This window comes from Aphelocoma coerulescens, chromosome 4 (genome assembly GCF_041296385.1).
Source record: "Aphelocoma coerulescens isolate FSJ_1873_10779 chromosome 4, UR_Acoe_1.0, whole genome shotgun sequence".
NCBI classification, from domain to species: domain Eukaryota; kingdom Metazoa; phylum Chordata; class Aves; order Passeriformes; family Corvidae; genus Aphelocoma; species Aphelocoma coerulescens.
Window position 1 is genome coordinate 45,785,328 of NC_091017.1, and position 27,381 is coordinate 45,812,708.

General features: G+C 38.4%; 1 protein-coding gene across 50 annotated transcripts in view; it reads left to right on the forward strand.

Annotated features, from left to right (window-relative positions):
- The window catches only part of TENM3 (teneurin transmembrane protein 3), a 1,310,258-nt gene that overhangs the window by 1,206,450 nt on the left and 76,427 nt on the right, over positions 1-27,381 (forward strand). For 49 of the 50 annotated variants that reach the window (XM_069013799.1, XM_069013797.1, XM_069013796.1 and 46 more), the window contains 7 exons: positions 5,992-6,114; positions 9,848-10,062; positions 16,530-16,740; positions 17,275-17,376; positions 17,522-17,716; positions 19,061-19,261; positions 22,205-22,390. In XM_069013799.1, coding sequence (XP_068869900.1) covers positions 5,992-6,114; positions 9,848-10,062; positions 16,530-16,740; positions 17,275-17,376; positions 17,522-17,716; positions 19,061-19,261; positions 22,205-22,390 — 1,233 coding nt within the window. The remainder of the gene's footprint in view (positions 1-5,991; positions 6,115-9,847; positions 10,063-16,529; positions 16,741-17,274; positions 17,377-17,521; positions 17,717-19,060; positions 19,262-22,204; positions 22,391-27,381) is intronic. The other variant, XM_069013822.1, reaches the window with a different exon arrangement.

The following is a 27,381-nucleotide window of genomic DNA, read 5'->3' on the forward strand; positions in this document are numbered from 1 at the left end:
TTCTCATCTCTGATGCCTCTTCTTTCCACTCTGTTAGAGGGAATGCACTCCTCACTATTTGGACTATCACTACACTCTGAAGGCTGGCCATGTGGATAATTTGTCCAGTAGCAGTACAAATGCCACCTTGAACAGCTCAGTCCAAAGGTAAATGCTAGCACAGCTTCAGCAAATGAGGAGTTCTTGGTAGCTAGAGATGCTAAAGACTTAGCAGAATAGATATGGGGACTGGAACAGTCGAATGGGTAGAAGATCCCATTAAATAAATTTACGTTAAAATTAATTAAAATTTGGTTAATTTTTTAATTTGAGTTTTAAAAAATGTAACTATTTAATCATAGGTTAAATTGTTAAAGATGGAAAAGAGCTTAAAAATCAAGTCAAACTGTCAACCTAGCACTACCACCATGTTCATCATTAAACCATGTCCTGAAGAGCCCTATCCACAGGGCTTTTTTAACACTTCCAGGGATGGTGACTTCACTACTTTCCTGGGCAATCTGTTCCAATGTTTTACAACCCTTGCCATGGAAACATTTTTTCCTAATACCTAACCTAAACCTCCCCTGGCATAATTTGAGGCCATTTCGTCTTGGCCTGGTACTTGTTATATGGGAGAAGAGATTGACACTCACTTTACTACAACCTGCTTTCAGGTAGTTGTAGAGAGCACGAAGGTCTCCCTGAACCTCATTTTCTCTGGACTAAGCAACCCCAGCTTCATCAGCTGCTCCTCAAAAAACCTGTGCTCCAGACCCTTTACCAGCTTAATTTCCCTTCCCTAAACATGCTTCAGTACCTCAATGTCTTTCTTGTAGCGAAAAGAGTTGGACACAACTTTTGATGTGTGGCCTCACCAGTGCCAAGTATGCAGGGCAATCCCTGCCCTGCTTCTGCTGGCCACACTATTTCTAATACAGACCAGGATGCCATTGGCTTTCTTGGCCACCTGGGCACACTGCTGGATCATGTTCAGCTACTGTCAGACAGCACTTCCAGGTCCTTTTCAGCTGGACATTTTTCCAGCTACTTCTTCCCCAACCTGTAGTGCTGCATGGGGTTGTTGTGACAAAAGTGCAGAATTCAGCACTTAGCCTTGTTGAACCTCATACAATTGGTTTTGTCCGACTGATCCCACCTATCCAGATCCCTCTGCAGAGCTGCCCTACTCTCCAACAAATCAACATTCCTGCCCAACTTGGTGTCATCTGTGAACTTGCTGAGGGTGCACTTCATGCCCTTGTCTAGGTTGTCAATAGAGATTTTAAACAGCGTTGGCTCCAATACTGAGCTGTGGGAAACACCACTCGTGACTGACCACCAGCTGGATGCAGTTCTGCTCACCACCACTCTCTGGGACTGCCTATCCTGTCAATTTTTATACCAGCAAAGAACACAACTGTCCACACCATGAGAAACCAGTTTCTCCAGGAGAATGTTGTAGGAGAAGGTATCAAGAACTTTACTAAGTCTTGGTAGACAACATTCACTGCCTTTCCTTCATCCACTAAGTGAGTCACTTTGTCATAGAAGGAGACCAGGTTGGTCAAGCAGAACCTGCCTTTTGTAAACCCATGCTGGCTGGGCCTGATCCTGTGTTTGTCCCATGTTGCATGATGGCACTCAAGATAATCTCCTCTGTGACCTTCCCCAGCACTGAGGTCAGGCTGACAGGTCTGCAGTTCCCTGGGTCCTCCTTCTGGCCCTTCCTGTAGACGAGCATCACATTTGCCAACTTCCAGTTCCCTGGGACATCCATGCTTAACCATGGCTGCTGGTAAGTGATTGAAAGTGGCTTGTTGATCTCTTCTGCCAGCTCCCTCAATACTTGGGTGAACATGTATGTGCCTAAGTTGCACAGCAGGTCACTGAAAATACCCTTCCAGATTATGTGGGCTTCATTCTGCTCCCTGTCTCTGTCTTCCAGCTCTAGGGGCTGGATACCTCGATGACACCTGGTCTTGTTATTAACAACTGAGGCAATGAAGGCATTAAGTACCTCAGGCTTTTCCTCATCTTTTGTCACTGTTTAGCCGAGGAAGGATGGAGGGTTTTGGCCCTCCTTTTCTTGCTGACATGTTTGTAAAATCTTTGGTGGTCTTTTATAGCAATGGCCAGATTAAGTTCTACATGGGCTTTGGTCCTTCTAATTTTCTCCCCTCATGACCTCACAACACCTTGTAGTCCTGAGCTGTCGATGCCCTTTTCCAGGGGCAATAAACTCTCCCTTTCTCCCTGAGTTCCATTCAAAGCTCTCTGTTCATCCAGGATCATCTTCTTCCTCACCAGCTCACCTTTCAGCACATGGGGATGGTCTGCTCCTGTGTTTTTAAGATTTCCTTCTTTAATCCACATCCAGACTTCCTGAGCTCCTTTTTCCCAGATATCATCATCATCTGTTTTCCTGCTTAAAAAGCCATCTTGTTCCACAATGGAAGCAATCATCCCAGTCTTGATACAAGTAAAAGGAGGCTTTTGTTAGGGTTTGTGGGCGCATTTGGAATTGTAACAACCCATCTTTTCTCCCAGCCCCTGAGAATTCATCTCTGCTTGCAGCTGTGGATTATTTGGATGGAGTTGTTGTGATCCGTGACCACAGCCATCACAATCTGCCTGCCTTCTGGTTAGAGGCATCTGGCATTCTCACACAAGTCCTTGCTGCTGTCAAAGTTATGCCAGTATTGAAAGAAAGTCATTCCCGTGTTGGTATCCCCGTAGACTTGGCAGAGTCAGAACTAGTGACTCTAGAATGGGTCTCTTGGCTTCATTGGCATTGTCTAACACCAAATAAATTCCAGATTGATTGGGAATAAACCAGACCTGACAGGTAATATCTAATCCAAAAATCAAGAAACTTTTATGTTAGATTTAAGACAAAAATAGCAGCAGGAAATAATGAAGTGCATTTTTCTTCAAATGTTGTTGCTTTAATTTTTGTTTTATATATCAAATTCTTTATAAAAAGAAATAAACCTACTATTTCTCTGAATATAGTAGAAACAGAGAAGGGGATTGATCTCTTACATCCCCATCCCAAAGCTGGAAGAAGGCCTTCATCTTTTTCTAGATCAAAGGCAATCAGACAAACATATACACCTCTGCAGTCTCTTTGCCTCATTCTCCCTTTGGAAATTCAGAACTAGTTCATACCATTTGACTTGAAGGTCTCAGACATCCCACTGAGGTATCAGTACCAGGTGCTGCTAAACAGATTCATAATAGCATCAAGAATTTTTATCAGGTGCCTCAATTTCCTTATAAAACTGATAAGGACATAAAGTTAGCTTTTATACTGATGGCCAGCTGAGAGAAGACAAATTTTGATTGACAGATTAGTGCCTAAGTTTGTCTTAATTAGTCAATTTACATATGTTCCTAAAGTTTGTCATCTCTAAAGAAATTCTGCCTTGTAATTTGATACCTTAGCAACAAGCCTGTTTCTTTTATGTTGTTTTCATGTTTGTTGTGAAAGGAGAATTCTCTAAATTCCATAGCACTAGCTCAGAGAGATTATGTAGTTGAATTGTTTAGTGTATTAGTACACACTGTAAGTTTTGTCATTGGAATTGTCTAGCAACAGTTTTTGTCTGCTTAAAAAATATTCCTACATTCACAATCTGTGGAACAGCTGCATTTATCCATCTGTTCATTTTCATTAAACATTGTGTATTGAACTTGTTTCTAGTTCATTGTCAAAGCTGAGAGAGGAGTAGTGTATTTGAGGGATACAGCTAAGCTCCCTGTCTTTGACAGTAAACTACAGTGGGACTCCCATCAGTATAAACACAAAGAAAAGGTAGTTGTCACTTACATTGTAGTAATTGTGGTTATATTGATGTAATCAGTATAGATCCCACAGTCCTTGCCTTTGAAGACTTCAAATTCCAGCTGTTTTGAATTACAAGGGAATGGCTAGAAGGTTGTGTTTGAGCTTCCCCTTCTGATCTCCCAGTGCATGAAGAGGCGCAGGGCATGTACACAGCACCAGCAGATGTTAATGGTGTTCTAAGCTCCTCTGTTTCTAGAGTTACAAAATGAATGTCACTTCCTTTTTTTTTTTCTCCAGAAGAGCTAATAAAAGGGATAAGAAAACAGCAAAGTTAAGAGAGGTGATTTAGATCTCCAGACTTGAAAACAAGAAATATACTGGGTTTAAATCATAAAATATTTAGCTATTTGCAGTCTTTCATTACTGCCATTGAAGTGAACAAGTATAACAAATAGTAGAGTTTGACCCTAGGGATTTTACTGAATATATTAAAACAGGTACACTTGTTGGGTGATTAATACATAAATAAGGATTTCAACTGAGGGAGGGTCAAAAAAATAAGGATTTCAACTGAGGGAGGATCAAAATAATAATGGCTAATTATAATCATGTGCCCAAGATGGTGTTGGTCAGATTTATGGTTTAACAAGAGTTGAGAGGAGAAAAAAGAAAGATGTTTTTAGGGTCAAGAAACATTCTACATTATCAGGCTTTGACAGGCAATTTAAGGTCTTGGAAAGAAGAGTAATAGTAGAGTCAGAGACTTGGAACAAAGAGAATTTGTCATCTGTAGTGAGGATTTCAGTCTTTGAAGTATTCAGTAACAGGTCTTTAGTTGCATTCTGGTTTTTTGTTTTTGTTCAGGGTAAGGGGGAGGCTTTAAGGCAAAGACCTGGCAGACAATCTCTTAATTTGGCAGTTTTTCTTGCCTGGCTAACTAAACTTCCATTGATGCCTGTTCATCTTAAGTAAGGGTTGCCATGGTCAATACAGAGAGATTTAAAGATCAGAGATGAAACCAAATGGGATGAAGAATTTTTTGTCATTTGCATAGAGGGAATGAATAAATTAGTAACGTTGACTCTGGCAGTAATCTGCTTCAGAGAGAGAGAAGGAGCAGAAGCAACAAAGTACAGTGAATTATCTTCCTTTTATTTTGCACTAATAGTTAAAATACATGATTACAGGTATTTTTTCCCAGTGTATTTTTATTCCCTAGTAGCACTGAAAGACTATTTTAGCTGCTTTGCAGATAACTGTTGTCATGGAATGAGCAAATCCATGTTACACCAAGCACAAAGTTGAGTAATTAAAATAAAATGAATTTTGGTGGCATTATAGAGACATTGGAACAGAAGAAAATAATCCACAGACAGCATGAAATTGCATATGTTTTGAGTATCACAGTACAGCACTAAGGTGGGGGTTTTTTTCCATATTTTTGCTCTAAAGGTTTAGACACAGGGTTCATTCCTTAATCCTTGGTGATCAAGGTTCCCTAAATGCCCCCTAACACCATGGAAGGTTGACTGTGCCTCATAATTAACTTAGCTAAACTCTTTAGCATGGTATCACCTTTCAAATGAATGTGGTTGTGGGGAATTAAGTAATTCAGAAACCTAGCTTATGTATTACCATTATCAGAGCAAAGTGTCCCAGTGTCTCTGGCTCTGCTCATGGCCTTGGCCTCGTTTTGTAGACTAGCATGGGGAATGGGTATGTAACAGGAGGCTGTGCAGGGTGTTGTTGACAGCATGAAGTGCTCATGTCTTAGGTTAGCCCTGCAACACCCACAGCACCCTCCTTCCTCTCCTGTATTTTTATTTTTCCCTTTCTGGCTAACTAGGATGGATCCATCTGCTGGGAAAATCATTTATTTTAGTAGGTCATTTAGGAGTTCACTTAAATGACTTGTCTCTTCAGAAGCATCAAAAATGAAATAAAGAGGAAAGAACATAAATACTGCCTATCCTTTTGAACATTGATTTGGGACTGGTGAGCTTTCTGTCAATTGTGTTCACTGAAAGCACTGTATCATTAAAGGACAGTGGTAGTAATTGCTTAGTGCCATGCTGAACTATTAGTCTGCAAATGCTTGCTTATGTAATTTAATTTTTTTAATGTATGAGTTGCTATTCTACTGCGAAGCATGGGAAGTCATTATTTGTGCAATTTGTCATTGTGGTTAAAAGCATCAAATAACCTGTATCCTCTACCACCAGCAATGCATCTGTTTGGCCTCAACTGGCAGTTGCAGCAAACTGAAAATGATACATTTGAGAATGGAAAAGTGAATTCTGATACTGTGCCAACACATCCTGTAACAGTTCCTGCTGGAGACAATGGTAGGTGAAATGGGCACCATTTTTTTTCCTTCTTTTGGAACATTTCCTTCCTTTGTGTCTTACGTACACCAACCTTTAAGTTTTCCTGCAAAACTGTCTATATAATGCAAGTACAGAGCATTTGTAAGCAATAGTAATTTCAAATAGGTAAACAGGAACCCAGAGTTTCTCCTACCTAGCATGCAAAGGGGCCTATGGATCCTGAGCAGTGATGCTGATCTTACTAGGAAAGCTTGCTGTCAACCAAAATTCCTCACAGGAATTTACATGTGCTATTAGATGAGGATAGGAAAGCTCTCATCATATCCAGAGAAGCAGAACCTCTGCTTACTCTGAAATATGTGATAATATTTTTTGTTGTTGTTGTGGGCCTCCCAGAGGTAGCAGGATGGTGCTGGGGCTGGTTCGGACCACCCTGCCTTAGGGGCCTTGTGTTGAAGAAATGGCCACAACAAAGCCAGGGTGCCCAAGGAGTCAGGACATACTGTTTCTTAAGGGGGACCTGATACCAATGTTCAATCTTTGGGACTTTAAGCAAGCTCTCAATAGTTTTTGGATGGAAGATTACATCTGTGTGTCCTGTCATAATTGCTTTTTCTGAAGTTTTTGCTCTGGAAGAGGCACTTCAGGAATATCTTGCATATTTTTGAAGCTTCTCTCTTAGCTATGCTTAGAAGGCAGCTCATGATCAAGGAGCTTCATGTGGCATGAGGACCTTACTATGGAATACCTTGGGTTTTTCTACAGAGATTGATGTTTTCTTCTATTTTTTTTTTTTAATTTCTCTCTGAAATTTAATAGGTCAGGTCTAATATGTACATTTGTTTTATCAAAGTCTCTAGCATATAATGTTGAGTCTGAATCATCCAACCAATATATAAAGTAGAAAAAAAAATTTCTTAATTTTGTTATAAGAGCTTTTAAAATACAAACCACATAAAGGGATTATTTTTTATCGACCTTTTTCAATGTTGCCCTTTAAGATTCTCAAAACATTTAAGAGCTTGTGCACTTTTGGCTAACAGAGGCTTCAAAATCAATAGGTTTTGAATGGAAAACTTGATTTAAATGGTTGATGAGTGCAGTGTTTGCTTCATTACACAAAAATCCATTTTCCCATTCACAAGGTACATCTGACCTCCTTACCACTGAGAAGGAGGAAGCCTCTGCCAGCAATTGACATCTTGAAAATTTTTTCAAGTTATCACAGCTCCAAGTCGTAGAAAAGTTATAGCTCAGTTCACTCCTTATGTCATCTTTGTAAGCCTATGAAACATCTCCAGTAGGACATTTTCTTCTTCCATTTCCTTTACCCTCCTGCCTTTTTCTTGTACTTAGATAGTCATTATCGCTTCCTGTGCTCTTCTTGCTTTTTTTGAATGAAGAGGAAAAAGCTATTCTATGGTTAATGAATATTGATGCTGCAGTGACAGCTCATCTTCCCATTGTCTTCTGCATTCAATAGCCAATATACTTTCTTGTATAAAATATATTGATATTTTTCTAAATATTTTATAAGTACTTACTGGGGTTTTTCCCTTGATAATTTTTTTATTTTTTTAACAAACTGAAACCTGTTATACACTGCCTCAAAAATAAAAGGAAATAACAAGGATATCAAATCCATTTTTCCTTCCTTATGTCCCTAAATACTGTTCGAGAGAACAGGGTTAATTCCACCCACTGTTAAAATGCTGTCCTCTGCAGAATATGGTAAGTGGTCATTTATCAGCATACATCAATATTAAACAACAGACAGACCAGAGAGTACACATTTTAAACCACAAGAGAAGGACCAGTTAGGCAGAAGGAAAAGTGTGATGGGTAGATGTGAAATGTGAGGAGCAGGGGCCCTGTGCTATCACACTAGTTACTGAAAACTCTAAGGGAGAATCGATGAAGCCTTGATTTGGATACTTTGACAGCTGAACAACTTTCAGTACCACCCCTCTCATGTCCCTTGGTAATATCCTGATACTCTGATTTGGAGTTGAGAAATTTCAACCACCCTCACAGTAAATGTGAATGAACATGACATTTCATATTTTGATTTAAAGCTGTGTGTAAGAACTGTTACTGTTTAGAAAGTGGAAAGGAAATGATGACACTATGAAGATTTTTTTAATGCTCATTGAGATACAACAGGGAACAGAGAATAATTAACGCCCTAGCCTTAGCATGCCAAACAGCTACTGACAGTTTTGGGAGAGGTGTTGGGGTGCTAAAGGGGCATGTGGCTACAAAGTAAAACTATCTTTTCTTCGGTGAACAACATGGGAGTCCATAAGAGTATTACCTGCTAAGTGTTGAACCCCAGAAACAAGCATTCCTGGCAAGGTGGTTAATGTGCTTGATAAATGCCATTTACCCAAGCTGTCTCGCTCATCTTTTCAGTAGTACAAGGCAGTTATTTTTCATTTGAAATGTAGAAATAGGGGAAGCTGCAGATCAATACAGCAAACAAGTGTTTATTGTTTAGTGATTACCAGTCATCAATGTGTGAATTTATTCAACACAGTATGCTTAAATTTGAAGAAAGAGGTAAAAAACAAATGCTTAAATAAACTGAAATAATGACTACAGATCCATCTTCTAGAATAACGCACTAATATTATGAAAGGTTATGTCCAAATTTAGAAAAGCATTAGACTCATCCTGAAAAGTGTTTAAAAAATGGTTTCTTCAAGATCAGATATTTCACTGTCTCTTCTCAACAGCACTCTGATCAATGTGATAATCCTGTGAGACATTTTCAGTGACCACAATGCCATTGTGACACAGCTCTGATGATGGCACAAGTTCCCACTCAAGGCCTCTCAGGGATGCTTCTGTACCTGTTTAATTCAGCAGCAGTCTCGGTTCATCTTGGATGCACAAAAAGTGGCGAGGATCAATCTGTGACCTCACCTGGCATTTCAGATTTTAATCTATTTTTTTTACAGTCTAAATGTTTGCAAAAAGGTTGTGTCAGTTTGTTCCGTCAAATGATGAATAATGTAGAATTTGAACATAAAAGACAAGGCAGAATTGTCAGTTCTTCAGAAAACTTGTACGCAAACAAGTGAGCATCACATGAACACACTTATCACATTCAGATGGATTTAGTTCAATTTTTATAATAGACTAACTGATGAAAAAAATGTAAATTGGTAAAAACACAGCAAATTCCAAGACTATAATGACAGTTCCATTTTTCTTCATATTGCTTCACTCAAGCCTCACCCTCATGTACCAGCTGCTTAAATACAGCATTGCTTGCTTACACAAAACCAGAACCAGGTAACCAGAGCTGTAGCTTTTGTTAGTCTTGAATAAATGCTCTGATATTTAATGTAGAAAAGATTATATTAGTTCTCTTGACTATTTGTGTTTATGTATCTATTACTGCATGCTGCATTTTGCTTCTTATTTCTTTTTCTTGATGTGAGACTTTATTCTGAGAAACCCCTATTAAAATTCTAGCAAAAAAAAAATAGTAGTTTAATGTAGGTTCTTAACTGTTTCCATAATGCTCCTCCTTAGGGATGCTACAGCATTTTTAGTTTTTAAGTATTTGTGGTATCTTTCCCTTTTTATTTCCAAATCATTGAATTCCTGGGATCTTCTATTCAAAAAGATTGGCAGGTAACATTTTTCTGAGGTGATTCTAAATATTTGAAGATATATATGAAGGATGATTGAAAGCCAGAAAGGAACACTAATTTTTGATCTCCTTATTATTCTAACCCACCAGGAAAATTAGGAGGATTTGCACAAGAAAACAACACTATAGATTCTGGAGAACTTGATATAGGCCGAAGAGCAATACAAGAAGTGCCCCCTGGGATTTTTTGGAGATCACAACTCTTCATTGATCAGCCACAATTTCTAAAATTCAATATATCCCTTCAGAAAGATGCATTGATTGGAGTATATGGTCGAAAAGGCTTACCACCTTCACACACTCAGGTGAGAACTGCTTGCATTAAAAGTAGGACACATGATTGAAAACCATGATCTTGTATCTTTTGTATCTTTTTCTCTCTCAGGATTACATTCTTTTCCATTTTGCTGATTTTTATTTTTTTCTATTTATACTTTATTGGTCTCATGTGATGACCAGAACATTTGTAATACTCTGTTTGTTGGGATCTAGAATGGGGGTAGAGGGTATTCTTATTTAGGAGCTGTTCTGTTGCCTAATCAATGATGATGCTTCAGACATGGAGTTGTTTCATGCAGAATTTATAGGTACTTTTATTCCTCTGTGGTATATGGACATATCTTTAAAAACCTAAGCCAACTAATATAGCATCTTATGGCTACACATAAGGTATGGTTGAGAGTTCCTGCAAACAGCACATTAACCAAATTTCCAAACAAGACAGGCAAATGCTGCCATATTTGCAGCTTGGTGTCTCACTAAATAAATACATAAAAGAAAAAATATATAATATGTATCTACAAAGATCCAGTGAACTGGGGTTGTAAAAGTGACAGTCTTCACTAGGCATCTGGTGTCTGGAAACTTTGTTCTTAAGTGTCTCAGAGGATTTATACTGTTCCACCCCTCAGAAGGTTTCTAATGACACCTTTTATTGCATATAGTCACACTGCCTAGTAACAAAAATACCACTTTTTATCCATAGTTAGAGAATAATTAAAGTATAAAAGAATGAACTGTCTTCTGGATTGGTAGGAGAAACAGAGAATCAGTGCCTGAGATAGTATTTTAGCATCAATTGTATTCATGTTTTATTTTAAAGATATAAGACCCTCCAACATTGGATTTCTTTCAGTACAATATTTGTCCAAGTGCTGGCTCAGATCCATTTTTCCACCTGAATAGGTATTCTAGTTCATTTTCTTCTACCCCATTTGGAGAAACATCTTAGTGATTTTTATTTTGAGTGTATGGATTTACCGTGAACACAAATCTAAGTATAGCAACCTAATGTTATAATTGTATCAAAGCTTGATTGATTATATCTGATACACAGTTATAACAGCAAATCCATAGCTGCAAAATTCATATATTTTAATTCAGTCCTTTTTTTTTTTTTTAAATTTTGATTTTCATGCTACTGTGCTATTGAAATTATTTTGGTTTTGTTTTTTTTTAATTTTTTAAAAGGCATAACTTTTAAAATATGTACTATATAGAAATATATCTAATTATTACACCTATTCAACAGTCACAAACCACAGAGGAAGGGTCAGCAAAGCAGCTGAAGTCATGGAATGTTACATTAACTTTATTTTGTAGTTTAGTTTCCATTAAAGTAGAAACACTTTACTGAATGCAGAAAGTGCACTCATGTTTACTTAAAAATTTGATCTTCATAATAATGATTAAATGGATTTTCTTCAGACCTTCACATATGAACACCCACCCTCAGGCTGACAACAACCACAACAAATTCTAGCATAAAGAAAATTGATTCAGAAAGTTATCAGCCATTGGAGATAGGGGTTTGGAATACAAATGCCATCTCAATGATAACAATAATAACAGGAGTTAGGGGAATACATGTGTGGCAAGAATGAATAAAACTGAAGAAGCTGATCTGGAGTATGCATTTATATGAGAAGTTATGCAAGTAAGTACATCTATTAAAAAAATGATCTTTACTTGATTCCTTATCCTGTTGAAAAGTTGAAATAGGAGTGTCCTTTACCCAAAAACACAGAGTACTAAATCTGTTTCCCGTCATCTGTGTTACCCAGACTCTGAATTCTTATTGATGTTTAAGTATGATACAAGAGAAAGAATCATATGTGAGTCCTGCTACTGTATCTTCTGTAGTTTCTGTGATATTTTGGACATACTGTTTCCAGGATATAGGTCAAGTTCTCTTGTCCTATTTTTGCCTGGTATATAATTAGAGTATTGTTTACAAACCATTGACTGACACTTGATACATTAAAAAATTAGGCAGACTTACTTATCAGTGCCCTAGTGAACTTATAAGGCTGCTAAAGCTTCCCAGGGGTACAGGTTTATCAAAATGCTTATATGGCCTTGAACCCAATGATGGCCAGTTTAAGTGCCTGAAATAAAGCATGGATGTAATCTCCCAAAAATGCAGTTTCAGCAAGTGGTTGGGGTTTTATTTGCAACCATGCTCCTTCATGTGGGGAGAAAAAAATGGAGTGAGATACATCTCAATGGTTTAGGCCTTTCTCCAGCGAGGTCCTAACACAGGACTTCGATGCAGACACAACTTGTCCTGGTAAAATACATATTTAACGGAAATAGCTTATGTAAACAAAATAAGGTATTTTGGCAAAAAGAACTCTAATGAAATAGAACACTGAGGGGATTACAAGCATAAGTCCATTTATTGCTTTCTTATTCCCCCTAACTCTTATGGCTTGTACTAACAAAAGTACCTAACTGGAAGCTGGGTATAGGTAACAGGGACAGACTGACAGCTGATGTTGGGCTTCACTGCATCCTTCCATTAGACAAGGCAGGTCACTCATGTAGCTCCAAGTGTCGCAGGAACATAGCAGACAAACAAATGAATATCCATGCTGAATTTGATCAAAGGCCTGTCTGTGATAGGGGCATGAGCAGATATGGAGAGATTAATAAAGCAGCATGATAGTACCATCACTGTTCTTCCCACAATATGCTTTTGGCCTCCAGAGTTTTAAGGCTGAAGGACTTTGCTGAGTCAAAGATGCTCTCTTTGTATTTTACAACCTTTGATAGATTTTTTTTTCTGGTGAATTTGCATAGTCGCCTTTGAACCTATGGAAGCTTTTAGCATCTGTGGCATTTGCAGCAAGGCTTAAACTACACATCTCACACTGTACTCTTCAGTGTGTTTTGAGACAGCCTCCCAGTACTTTTGTTTGACACACTGCTGGTAGTGTTTTAGAAGAGGCAGGGCAGAATTTCTCATGAATTTCTACTCCATGCCACCCTTGAGTCACGGATCTCTAGTGTTACCAGTGAGTTGTGTATTTTCCAGTCTGTTTTGTCATTCTTTTTATGATAGCTTTTTCAGTCCTTTGGTCATCCTTTTCTGAATGTTCTCAAGTGTTAATGCAGCCTTTTCAAGGTGTGGAGACCAGAACAGCACAGAACATAAGAGGTGTTTAACTATGATGGTTTCATTCAATGCTTTAATGATGTCTGCTTTTTTTTTTTTTTTTTTGAGCTCATATTTCCATAATCTGTCTACCATAGCTCAAAGATCTCATCCCATAATGACAAAAATTGGCTCAGAGCCCATCTCTGGATGTGTCAAGCTAGGGGTGCTTCATGAGGACTTTTAAAGTAGGCTCTCACTCATACATATCACTTCATGTCTGTGTCTCTTGAATGCTATCTGCCCTTATCTTCTAGTCACAGAGTGACAAGTGCTAATAACAAAATTTATGCAGATGAGCAACTGCTCCTTGTTTCTCAAACGTCAGTATTTGAATTTTCAGATCTCACGTTAAATAATAGAGAACTCATTACTTCCTGCACTCTGCCAGCATTTGTAAAGTTGCCTTGTCACCTGCCCTCCTCCAGTATTTTTGCTCATATGCCTGTGGTACCCTCCATGTGTAACCACACACCACATTCTTTAGCTCCCTCCTTATAGCTTCGGTATTTCTACCAATGTCTGCCTTCTCTCCGGTCTCACCTTTTATTGTAATGCAAAACATGCCTTTCACATTTGCCACCTTTTTCTCCACTTCTCTCCTGTACCCTTTGCCTGTTTATCCACCTCTTTTTTGTATCCAGTTAAAACCTGACAGCAAGTAAGAGGAACCTGTAGTCAATATCTGTTCCTGACCGTACAGCGTCTGGTGCCAATTATCCTATCATTGCAGGGGACATAATAAAAGTATGATAGAAATAATTTCGGGAGAGTTCTCAAGAAGTCTTAGTTTGCACCCTTGTAAGAGGATGAATTGTATATAAACTATTCCTATCAATCGCTTAGATTTCTATCATTAAGCAGTAACAGAATGCAGAAAATATAACTCTTGTTTTGTCTCATAATCCAAAATAATAGGGATATAACATGTAGGAAATGGTTTGATGTACCATATTCAGGACAGAATTTTTGGTTGCCTTGGTGTATTCTCTTTAGGTGACAAAATTAGTCTCAAGCACAGCTACTATTTGTGTGTCACAGACTGATCTGAGATACATAGTTCTCTCTTTCCGGGGAATCATAAATAAATCAACCAGAAATAATTGACAGTGGCTGTCCATTCAAAACCCAATCAATGCAAGCCTGAAAGTCTTTGTGACACTTTCTAGAAATGTCAGTTCCATTGCAGCCAGAGAATCAATATGTTTATTTAAAGAGACTTTTAAGCATAAAATGAGACTTTGGTTTAAAGCAAAACTGTATGGAATGGTAGGGCAAATCATCACATTTAGACTCAATGTAAAGGAAATTAATTTATCCTCACAGGAGGAAAATAAAATTGGTATGGTTTTGCTTATGAAGATAATTGTTTTTCCAGTCTGTTTTTGTTACCATGTCCTAAATATAAAAAAGCAGTCTTTAAAAGGGTTAAGATCAATTATTGTTTTTTGCTGGGGGACAGAATGAACAGTAAATTCCCTTCTGTATGGCTTTTTAGAAGTAGTTTAGAATGGTGTTCTGATAACAGCATATGTCCTTATTACATTACAAATACAAAATTGTGAATTGTACCGTGCTTGTCAGCCATTAGTGGCCAATCAAGTGGTGTAACCACTTGTTCCTGTATCAAAAATACAGTTTTAATCTGAAATTGTCCTTCTACAAAAGTGGTTTCTTACCATATACAAATTACAAAGTCACTGTTAATGTCTGTAAATGACCTGTTAAAACTGAGAGCTCCCTGAGCCTTCCCTTTTTAAAAATATTAGTGAAAACCACCAGAGAGGCAGGAGTAAAAAAAAGCTAGAATTGGTTTTTTTTCTCTTTCTCACAAAATAAGATAAATACTTAATTCTCTGACAAATGAGAGTGTTGAGTAGTTTTGAATAATTGCTCTCCCAAAATGATCACATTCGTTTTCATGTGGTGCAGCACATACAAAGCTGCTGAGGCACCGGCTTCTGTGCATCCTCATCACATTATGTTCTATTCTGCTCGTTCCGACGTCGCTGGAAAAGCCTCTCGGGTGTTGATGGAGTTGTATTAACTGTGCATTTCCTTCACATCCTGGCTGGTGGCAAGATGATTCTGATTATCGGGGAGGAGCAACCTTACAATGTCAGTGAATTTTGGCCTGCAATTTCAAGAAGAAAACATAAGTACTTAAACCATTGCTCCAGGACAAAGGCTATCATGTTTTCTTTTGTCCCAGGAGCAGTTTCTGAAGGTCACAAGTCAGGGTGTAAAACCACTGATTCTCTGGTCCTGGGAACTGTTCTTATCCCAGCTCAGGTGAATCAGTGGTTTCACATGCTGGCCTTTACTTTAGTAGGCCCTGGATGTAATTTCATTTGAGAAGTCTTCAACATGTGGGAATATTGAAGGTTTATGTATTACAGTTCGTACAATAAACGTGTCACAGTAAAAGTGAAGCTCTGAACAGTCTTAGCAGGAAAAGCAGAGACTCTCTACAACAAACAAGAATGCTCTTCAATTTTCCTACCTGTTTAATTTTGTTCTATACATGTTGATCTATACATGTTCAACATGCAGAAGACAGTTTTCAAGCCATGAGAACAGACTCCAGATAATGTAAAATCAGTGCAGGGCCTGGAGCACTTTTAGCCCTCCAGGTGCCATTAACCCTAGTTAAGGTGCATAAACATGCATAACATGCATAAAATCTCATGTTGTGAGTTTGGTTGTTTTATCAGCTGAGATGATGCTACATTTTCCCAAGCCCTATGATAGTTGTTAAAAATACAATATGTGCTGTCCATTGACCTGAGGTACCATGGGGTTTGGTCAGTTTGTCATTTTTGATAGTTGCAATGTTTTCTACTTTCCATCTCATGTTTTGAGCTTCTGTGATGGGAAGTAAAGCTCTTGCTCTCCTTCCTCCAGAATTCCAGACTACAAAAGGGAGAGTAAGCAGTTAATCCTTCATCTGAAACTAAATGAAGAAAAGTAGATTATTGGTATTGGATATTATTTTTATTAGCCCATATGTATATAACACAGTTTGAAAGCTAGCTCCCACCTGTAATTCAGGTGCCAGTCTTGACTGCAGACTCATTTCAACCTGCTGTTTTCTTCCCCCAGTGTATGCAATGAGTTCATTGGCCACTTTACACTGAAAAAGTCATTCTAAGCATGAGAACTAGCTGGTAGTTTTGTTTGAATGCTTAGCAAGGAGCAAAGAAGCAAGCAAGGTTGGTTTCAGCTCCTGCTTCCCTGCTCCAAAAGGAAAATCTTGGTCTAAATATAAGCATATTGTCAGGGTGGTGCCATGGTCACCCCGTGACTCATCAAGCTCCCATCTGTTCTTTGTTGCAGTATGACTTTGTGGAGCTCCTGGATGGCAGCCGGCTGATTGCAAGGGAGCAACGCAACCTGCTGGAGTCGGAGCGAGCAGGACGGCAGGCGAGGTCTGTCAGTCTCCACGAGGCAGGTTTTATCCAGTATTTGGATTCTGGCATCTGGCACCTGGCCTTTTATAATGATGGGAAAAATGCAGAGCAGGTGTCTTTTAATACCATAATTATAGGTAAGCATAATCTTTAAAGCTCTTACCAAACACTAGCTTCAGGTCAGGTTTTTTAGGAACACATGGATAGGTTTCCATAGTTAAATGACCTGACTTTATTTTTTTCCAGGCTTTCAATTTATAGTGTTTCTTTTGCTGCTCAGAATAAAACACAGAGTATATATTTTAATTTATTCATCTAAGGCATAAGTGTTTTAATTTCTTGGTCTAAGGCATAAGGGGTGTACCTTCTAGTGAAACAGTGCTTGAAAGGAGGACACTGTTTTGAAGTATTTATTAAATGGCACAGGGCTAGATTTAAAGTATGGAGCTCATATAGTTTTACCCTTATAATTTTAGCCTTTTTGTTGGAATATAATGTCCTAAGATGCTGGGGGCATTAGCAGTAGAAAATCACAGCTATTCATGCTCTTCAAACAAAACAAATGTAAACACTTCTCAGAGCGAGAACATGCTGTCAGTTAGTAGTGGTTCAAATGATAGGTACTTCATGCAGTGAGCACCTGTGAATTATCCTTCTCTTTTTCCTTTTAGAGTCTGTGGTGGAATGCCCCCGAAATTGCCATGGTAATGGTGAATGTGTTTCCGGATCCTGCCACTGTTTTCCTGGGTTTCTGGGCCCCGATTGTTCAAGAGGTAAATCATCCCAATGCTTTTCTCAAGTCAGTTTAAGCGAGCTTGAAGACAAATACATCAGAAAAGCAGCATCTTGGATGTTTTTCTTTATAAAGCTTTGGTGAAGATCTTTATTTTGATTGTTGTGCTGTGTTCTGTCTCACAGCAGCCTGCCCAGTGCTGTGCAGTGGCAATGGGCAGTACTCCAAAGGACGCTGCCTGTGTTACAGTGGCTGGAAGGGCACCGAGTGTGACGTGCCTACGAGTCAGTGCATCGATCCCCAGTGTGGGGGACGGGGCATTTGCATCATGGGCTCTTGTGCCTGCAACTCTGGGTACAAAGGAGAAAACTGTGAAGAAGGTAAATGCGTAAATATTTACTCCAGCACCAGCTGTTGTTGGTCAGGTTTACAGCTGGCACATCCAGCTCTATGAATTTTTCTAGATCTTATGCACTAACCCCGTCTCTTCAAAAATCATTTTAGAATACTACAAATCAAGTTTTGGAATCACTAGTATCATTGAATTCTACAGAATTATTGTACTCTATGTATTCTCAAGTAAGCAGTGGGAAAATTCAAAGTAATGTGCATGTAATGTTTTTGGTTGCCAGCATACTTGGGTTTTGTCTGGCTGAAGTCAGCTAAGAAGAAAGCACATAAAACACATATGTAGGAATTCTTACTGAATTTTCCCAGTACAGAGCAAATCATTAATTTACTACATTTGTTAGTAGTCTTTTCCACAGACCAGATTGTGGAAAATGCTGATTCCAATGCATCAGAGGGAAAAATGATGTATCATTCTTGTATTCCAGAGATGTGCATAATAATATTCATTCTGGTGTACTGCAAAATGTGGTTCATTTTCCATTCTATTTTTTTAGGGAGTAAAAACTGCTATTTTCTTCCTCAATCAAATTGATTTTATTGATCTCCACATACAAAGTAATGCAATTAAGTCTCTGGAATTAAATTTTCAGACCATTGACCCTACAAGTGTAACATTTTATTGAGTCAAATTGCTAAATTAAATCTCATCATCTAAAGCACAAGTGAATTAAGACAAATAGACAGTATGTCACTTGTTCATTTCTGGAACAAGCTGAGGGTCCTATATAGCTGTCAAAACTATACAGCAGTGGATTGGGTCAGTTACACCAGGGAATAGTGCTGCAGAGAATGCAGCACTTGTTACACTATGATTAGGCAGAGTCAAGATTGGTTGCCCAAGACCCAAAGCCAATCTTGCTGTAATTCAGAAAAATAACCAAACTTTGAAAGATTCTCCATTAACTCAGTGGTAATCTGTAGTTGTCTAGGTGTCGGTTATGTGCATGCACAAATTTCACAGTATCAGAAAGTGATGTGAAAGGAAGGTGTTTTTAAAAGGAAAATTGCAGCTATGCAAGAAGTGATGACAAAGAATGATTTACCTTGTAGCCAGAGAAGGGAGGCACAAAATATCTTAGTCCACTCTGTCTTTTCCTCATTCATTGCAATGAAAGGAACATGGACTTCTCAGCTTCAGCTTACTAATGTTTACTTTCAAGATGAGTGCAGTGCTGCCTATTTCATAAGGTCTTGAAATGTGAATTAAGCCCAAATATGCTGTTAGCACTTTTGGGTTGATGACTCATCACTATGGGTTGATGACTGTTGTTAGGATTGACAGGTTTAAGCTGATCTTTCTCGTCTCCCTGCAGCGGATTGCTTGGACCCAGCCTGCTCCAGCCACGGTGTGTGCATCCACGGGGAGTGCCACTGCAACCCAGGCTGGGGTGGCAACAACTGTGAAATCCTGAAGACAATGTGCTCTGACCAGTGCTCTGGTCATGGCACCTACCTTCAAGAGAGTGGTAGCTGCACCTGTGACCCCAACTGGACAGGTCCAGATTGCTCCAATGGTAAGAGTTAAAAGCACTAGCATTTTATAAAATGTTGATGTCTTGAATAGCAGCATTTTAATGGCATTATTGTGTTAGGACCTGACCTGCTGAACTGATTGATGTCTTTGAGTTGACTTCAGCATGAACTGTAAATTGATTCAAAGGTTCAAAACAATTGATGAGTTTGAAGGATTTGAAAATCAATACATTTGTTTGTGTCTTTTAGCTGCCTTCATCGAGTAACTTCAGGTATTTCACATGCAAGTTCTGAATGTTCTTTGCATGATATGTGGTTATTTTTCTAATACATCTATTTAGAAACTTAAAACTACACTAGTGAAACCAGGGATGATCACATTTTAAGAATCTCTCCAGCTAATCGGAGGTATTTTTCTTGAAAAACAGCATTCAAGTTTGAAGGCAAAGGGAATGCAAGAATGAATCTTAAACAGCTTTTGAGGCAGGGTACAGGCTGCCAGAGTGGAAGGAGTTGATAAGAGTGAAGAAGCAGAGGAATTTCTTGAAATACGGAACTGAGCTTATTAAAACCATAGTCTGAGCTTAGAAACAAAAGAAGAAAACTAGAGGTACTAGCAGAAAGAGCAGAATCTAAATATTTATAAAGTATGACAGCAGCTTTTTGACAAATATGAGTTTTTAGAATATTGTTTGGTAGCCACATATCAAAAAAGAAATCTTGTTTAACTGTGAGACATGTATTTGTCTAAAGCAGTTCATCTAAGAACTCAGACGTTTTGTTAATGAAAACTGAACACATGGGCTAGCTGGTTTTATGCCAGCTTATGAATAAATATAACATTTTCATGAGGAACCGTCTTTTTAAAACAAATGTACTTCCTGACCAGGATCTGTGGTACTCCATAATGATTTATGCATACGAGAGTGATAGAGTTCCAAACATGCAAGAAAAAGTGACAAAGAGAAGAAAATGTTGTCTCCTGTGAAATTTGTTTAGAAGAAAAAAATCTTTTCTGACCATTTCTAACACTAAAAATGCCTATTTATGTTAGACCCTGTCTAGTTCTCAGGCAAAACATGGATCCCCTGTTTACTGACACATTGTCCTCTACGCTTTTTTTGATGACCAGTTATGCTCCACCTTTTACTTATGTTTCATGGAATGATTTGTCATTAAAATAACATAAAATGTTTCTGATCTCAAATATCTCATGTGTCAGACTCACAAAAGAGCTTTGTAAAAATGTGCACAGATTATTTGCTGAAGCTCTGCAACATGACCTTCAGAAGAGTACACTAAAAAAGTAAATCTTACCCATAAACATGTTGTTAAGCTGCTGGATGAAGAAAAGAATGAGTTATTTCCATCAGAGGGTTTTATAGGTTTGAAATCAGCAGAGCTTTCCTCTATCTTCATCAGCAGTTTGTCCGTTAATTAGCCCTTCAATTCCACTTCAATTAAATTAACTCTAATTAATAAATTCATTACAAAGATTGACGCACCTTGCTCAAAGCTAGTGTGCTAAAAGCTGATAAACACCTTCACCCTAATGAAAAATTGATTAGATTGAAGAGAAATAAACCTTTCTTTCTCGGAGCTGCAGTGACGTTTTGTGACTCTGAAGTTAATCAAACCATCTTGCATTCTTTAATCAAAAATTTAATTCAAAGTAGATATAAAATGCTATATAGTTGGTGGGGCGGAAGGGAGGGGGAAATTACAGCTGTCTTTCTGCATAAAGGTTTTGGGTTGTTTCTTACGGGAAATGTCACAGCTCCTTGACGCTGTGTTTAATGTTCCACAGCACTTTGAGACAGCAGGGAAATAAAACACTGTTGATCGGGAAACTGGAAACCTTTCTTGCACTGAATGCAAGTTTCTTTTGCTGTTAAAAATAATTTTGATCTTTTATTACTAAACTACTTACTGTTTTTCACACAAAAACAGAAACTAAATATAGCATTTCTATGAACCAATACATGGCTACAGCCAGCTGTATGCCGAGGAACTAAACAAGTCCCTCAGGCTGTATTGTATCTCTTTGTTTTTCTGTTTTCTGCTTAGTAGAAGTAAAGTTTGCTGGAGTCTGACTAAATGAACCAAAACTGTAAATGCAAAATCTGGCAGTGTAAATTATCATCTTGTATTAGCTGAGACTTAATATGCGTTGTTTGGCCTCTGACTACCTTTGGCTGTTAACATATTTTTCAATTATTCTATCAGATACAAGATCCTGTTACTATATGTAAATGACAAGTTAAATTGCTGTATGTTGTTTTATTTTTTTAACAAAGTATTATTGAAACCAGACTGTTTCAATATTGAAATCAGCTGTCAGTGATACAAATTTACTGAAAGTAAAAGAGAATGATCTTTTACACTTTACAGATGTGTCAGTGTGTCAGCATAGTGCTAATTTGTCTCACTAAGGCTGATTCTTTATAATGAAAAAATGTGTCAGAAATGGCACATTTTAACTTTGAAAGAAAACAGCGAGAAGAGTATGGAAGGGAAACCTTGCTAAAATGAACTTTGTCATATTAGATTTTCACTCACAACAGACAATGATCTAGGTATGTGTTACATTTAGTCACTATGAGTACCATCTAAGTTCTGGTAGGTCTAAGTGCCATATAATCTAAGATACAAAAAGTTACTCTAAAGAAATATGTGAGCCCAAAAAACATGCTTGGAAATTACTGCGAGCTAGTGAAAGAGCTGTGGACACTTAAACATCACTAAAGTCTGCCCACTGACTAAAAGAGCATTAGCAAAGAGATAAAGCTCGGTGCTTTCTGCTCTTTTGAATCTTACGTGGAAATGTCTTTCACAGTAAATTCCTTTGATTTAACTTTCAAAGATTTTGCCTTTCTTATTCTTCACGTGTCGAATTAACATGTAGCGCTTCTAATTAAAGCATTCCCTCTCTCTCCCCTGTGCTTCCTGCCTCCTTCTCTGCCCCCGTCTCGTCTGACATGCAGAGATCTGTTCCGTGGACTGTGGCACGCACGGCGTGTGCATGGGCGGCACGTGTCGCTGCGAGGAAGGCTGGACGGGCGCAGCCTGCAACCAGCGGGCCTGCCACCCCCGCTGCGCCGAGCACGGCACCTGTAAGGACGGGAAGTGTGAATGTAGCCAGGGATGGAACGGAGAGCACTGTACCATTGGTAGGCTGCCTATGCTTTACCCTGTCTTCGCTGCAAAATTCAAACAGCCAGCGCTGCTGGCCACGGCTGAATAAGAAGTGTATTGCTTTGAAGGATGTTTCTTCAAACAGAATATTTGCATGTGTCAGTCTGTGGAAAAGAGTTGATGTTTTAAGAAAGGAAATGGTTATATAATGGCTCGTCAGTTCTTCATACCTAGTTTGCCATGAAAAGAAGGTAGAAGAATTTCTTTTTCAATCTTTGCCTTTTAACTGCCTTTCACTGAGGAGGAGGTTACTTTTGGTTTGAACTGTAAATATACTATTTGATTTGTGCTTTTCTATTTTTATGTGATAGCTTTATGTCTTTTGCAAATGAAGCTTCCTATTGTTTTTCTTTCTTTTTTTCTCTTTTAAGGAGAAGAAGCTCTAATAAGTGACTTGCCTACATAAAAATGTCACTTCCACCATGTAATAAATGTGATCTAACTGCCCAAAATTATCTTCTTGTCAACATAATGTTCTATTGTAGAATGCTGTCAAATTTCTTACGTGTTAATAATGTAACAGTAGTTTAATACAGCTGATTGAGAAGAAGCCATCCTTATTACAGCTTCTGTAACCAAGCTAGTTCTAGTGTCTGAAAAACTTTGGAAGTTACTATACCTTTCTCAGTGGAGCTTTTCTTACCCAGTCCATATGTCCCATATACAGCAGGATATCCTTCTCCACTGCACAGGCTTTGACAGTGAGCTGGCATGAGAAATTATGCATGTAAATGGGAGGGCTAAGAAAAAGTGGAGCTGTAGTGCTAAGAAATTCCCTTCCACGCTAATTTCCCTTTGCGCAAGGTGCTGCATGTCTGTAACAGTGGAGTCCTATCCAAACAATTTTTATCTCAGCATAACCACACAGAGAAACTTCTGCATGACAACAGGTAGGAAGCACAGGCAAAGGAACTGGCAATGGTCTGCGTGTAAGAGATGACTAGTTTGTACTTTGGTGAGTGGAGAGCATTGCATGAAGCTCTTTAAAGGCTGTGAAAGGAGTCACAGCGTGACTGAAGTATTTATGGGGCACATCTCCCAAGTACAAGAAGCATCATGGCTAAGCACTTTGAGGTGGATTGAATTAGCAACGAAAGAGGTACCCACAGGTCAGACAAAGGCAAGCATAACACTGAGTGCTGAGGAAATCATGGATAATCAGAAAAATCAAAAAAAAGTCCAATGAGTAAAAAAACCCCACATAGTTCTATGTTTGGATAGATGGAGGAGAGATGGTTAAAAGAGGTGATGTAGCTGAAGCAACAATATAGGACAGTAAGTCTAACTGCAGTGGAGCTGATGGATGTGAATGTAGCATGATTTGCTTTTGCCACAAGCTAAAAAGAGGCTGGAGAATTTTAACTTTCATGGAAGTTTTGGAAGGGCTCTAACTCTGAATGTGTTAGCACAGCTAAGCCATAACTGAGACATGAGTATCTAGAAAACAGAAAACCCAGGCTGTGTTCCCAGGTAGTTTACAGCCCTGACTGGGGGACAGGTGGTGGTGCTGTACTTGGTGGTTGCAAGAAGCAGTGCTAAGAGCTTTGAGGGCAGGGAAAATGAGAGCCTGTTGCAGCTGTATTAATTAATACCCACATTATTGCACCAGGAAGATGAGGCATGGTTTTCTTTTTTAGAAGGGAGTCAGGTGTGAAAGTAGTAAGATTGACTCAAGAATTATTTTTTATAGCAATCACAATTGATTTTTTAAATTTGGTTGGTTGGTTGTTTTTGGGTTTTTGTTATTTACTAATGAAATTGTTCAAACATACAAGGGAAAGGTAATCAAGGTGCATCTACAGAATCCTAGGGAGAATCAATAGGGTTAACGTTTTTGAGGAGCTTCCAGAAAACATGCTGACAAAGAGAGTAGAGGGGTGGGGAGGGAACTGCTTTCTGAACAATAAAAGAAAGTAAATATTTAGAAGTAGGATAAAGCCTTTCCCTTGACTGCTTTAACTTGACAATGAGCAATTACTCAGCAGATCACTCTGCTGTTGGTCTCACTGACCTTGGCAGCATTTCAAGGGTTGTAGTTATATACGGATGAACTGCTCTTGAACAATTTTTCCAACATATTAAGCACAAACAAGTTTTTCCTTAGCACTGGGCAGGCAGGTCTGTCTTCCCACCTGTTTATTCTTTAAATGGGTGTTTACTTTGTGGCTGCTGCTGTAAAGATAGTTTGATTTGTTTATATTGCCCTTACAGCCTCCAAGGCAAGTAACGAGGCACAGGCTTTAGGCTGCTGTTAAATTTCGTTTTTTAGAGCTGTTTTCTTCAGGAGCCCCATGTTACAGAGAAGCCAGGTCGTTTTACTGCTCATTTTCAACAGTATTTCAATTTAGTGGGGGGAAAATTGCTGCCTCCTTAGTTTGGCAGATGAAGAGTCAATTTCTTTTCTCTCATCTACCCTACAGTACGTAGTAGCTCTTTCTGAGCAATAAATTTCAAAACACAAGGGACTTCAGAATATTTTTCTATGCAAACCAGTTTTTTATTGTCACCCTCCATTTGTAACCCAGGCATTTTATGCTACTTACAACTCTCTACTTAGTAGCAGAATATTTGCATAATTCGCGTTATGTGTATGAACGACTCCTACTCACTCTCCCTTTATATGTCTGAAAATAAACAATTGCACCCTTCTTATTTCTAAAAGTCCTTAACCATTTAGCTGCGGTACTGTGAAGTATTTTAGAAATGCAGATGTGTTTCTTTGTTGCAGCTATTAGCTGGAAGCTATATGAAGTGCAACAGCCAAAATTAACATCTTCTTTGGGAAAGGAATGTTCCAAAGAAATTGTAAACCTTAAGGGCAATTCATTTTACTCACTTTTTGGGAAAGGAATAGCCTTCAGACCTCTGGCTGGATGTACAAAATGGGGCAGATGTGTCTGCACTACTCACAGAGGCCATAACTGGAATATATACTGAATCATCTGAATCCATAGCTCATTTGATCAAAGTTTTTGGTATTTTTGTGAAACATGAATGCCATTCAAAATGGTAAAAAATGTTTTGCACCTCAGCTAACAATTTTTATATATTTTTAAATGCTAACTATCTATCCAGTCTCATTTTCAGTTAGCCCACTGTTTGTATTGTAAGTTGACATGTGTTAAAACATAGAATGAAGGAAAAAACCAAACCTGTCCCCTTAATTAAAGCAAGGTAGTCCTTAGTTTTATTTCTCTCTAATATCATTTAAATTCTAGATTGCTTCTTGAGTTATGCTGATTTTTACATATACTTCAAAATATTTGAATGGAATTTAGTCAGAGGAAATTCTAATTATTCTAAACTGCCAGATACCTATTTCATTGTCCGTGGTTTTTTTACTTCAATACTTCAGGTTGTTGGGAAGAAAAATTGTAGGGGATTGCAAAGGTTTGCTTTCTTTTGTTCAGAAAAAATTTAGACATCTGCTTATCTGGGTTAAACATCGGGGTTTCCCTAAGGCTGAAGATGACAAGCCTGGATTGGAGAAATTATATATATATATGTTTTATATACTTTGATATTTGATAGAGAAGAGAGTAGACTAAATAAAGTGGGATGGAGGGAAAGTCTGTTTTTTTGAAGCAATGTGTATAGTAAGGTGGACAGGATTGTTTTGACTAATGCAGGAAACCTGATGTGTATTGCTGATATCCACTGTTCCGTTATGGGTCTTTGGCACAGGGTAGTGCCACTTCAATAGCACTCCTGATGTCAGCCACACTTGTGAGCCATTGCCTTTGCTGTGAATGCATACTTCCACATATTTGTATCAAAGATGTTCAGCAGATAAGTACGTGCTCAGCATTTTGATGAATGAACCTAAGGAATTAGCAAAACTCAAAACTTGGTGCTAGTGTTCAGGATCTTAGAGGTTTGAACTAAACATAGGCAGTGTATGTTTCAAATACTGAACAACTTAAGGCACCTAAGTTGCTTACTATCTCTTCCCTCTGGTGAACTGTAGTCGTAAAATCATAGGATCATAGAATAGTTTGGGTTGGAAGGGACCTTTAGAGGTCAACCCCCACTGCAGTAAGCAGCAACATCTTCAGCTAGATTTGGTTGCTCAGAGCCTCATCCAGCCTGGCCTTGAATATTTCCAGGGCATTCACCACCTCTCTGGGCAACTTGTTCCGGTGTTTCACTACCCGCACTGAACAAAACTTCTTCCTTAAGTCTTGAATCTACCCTCTTTTAGTTTATTACCCCTTGTTCTGTCACAACAGGCTCTGCTAAAATGTTTTAATGTAATGTTTTACAATTTCCTGTAACCCCATGAGAACAGGTTAAATCAACAGTTCACTGCAGAGCTGTGGAAAATCACCTGTCAATTGTTTATTTGGTCTGGAAGTGACATTCATGGGTCTGAGGTGAACATCCATTATTATTTTTTTAAGCTCAACCTGCATCTCAATGGGATACAAGACCACAGATGCACAGCTGGTGCCCAGGTGATAGCCTGGATGAAAATTTGCTCTGTAATTAAGTTTTCATAACACAGTTGTGCTAAAGTATGGGGTTTTTTTTCCTTTCTGTCCTGGCTTGCAATGAGTTCAGTGACCCTCTCCTGTCTGAGTAGTTGTTTTGTGAGATTGGAACAGATATTATTTCAGAAAGTCTTATCATTTTTTGTGATATTACTGTCAGGTACCATGAGTATATTAGGTAACTGTCATAGGAAGCCCATAAATATGAATACTTTTCCAGCTGCTTTTCCATTAAACTCTGTTAGCTGAATGAAATTAGTAAATAATTATGTTGGTGGGGAACCTGCTGTATCGATGTGCTGTGTAGCAACTCACTTTTACAATGCAGCTTAATTTTTTCTATAGACTAAATTTGTTTTAGCATAATCTAAATTGCAAATTTGCCAATTTGCATTAAAACTATGCCTTCTTGTTCAGAATTGTCAACACCTCTTTCTTAAAAGTCTTTAACATTAAGCATGGGTGGGTAAGACCAT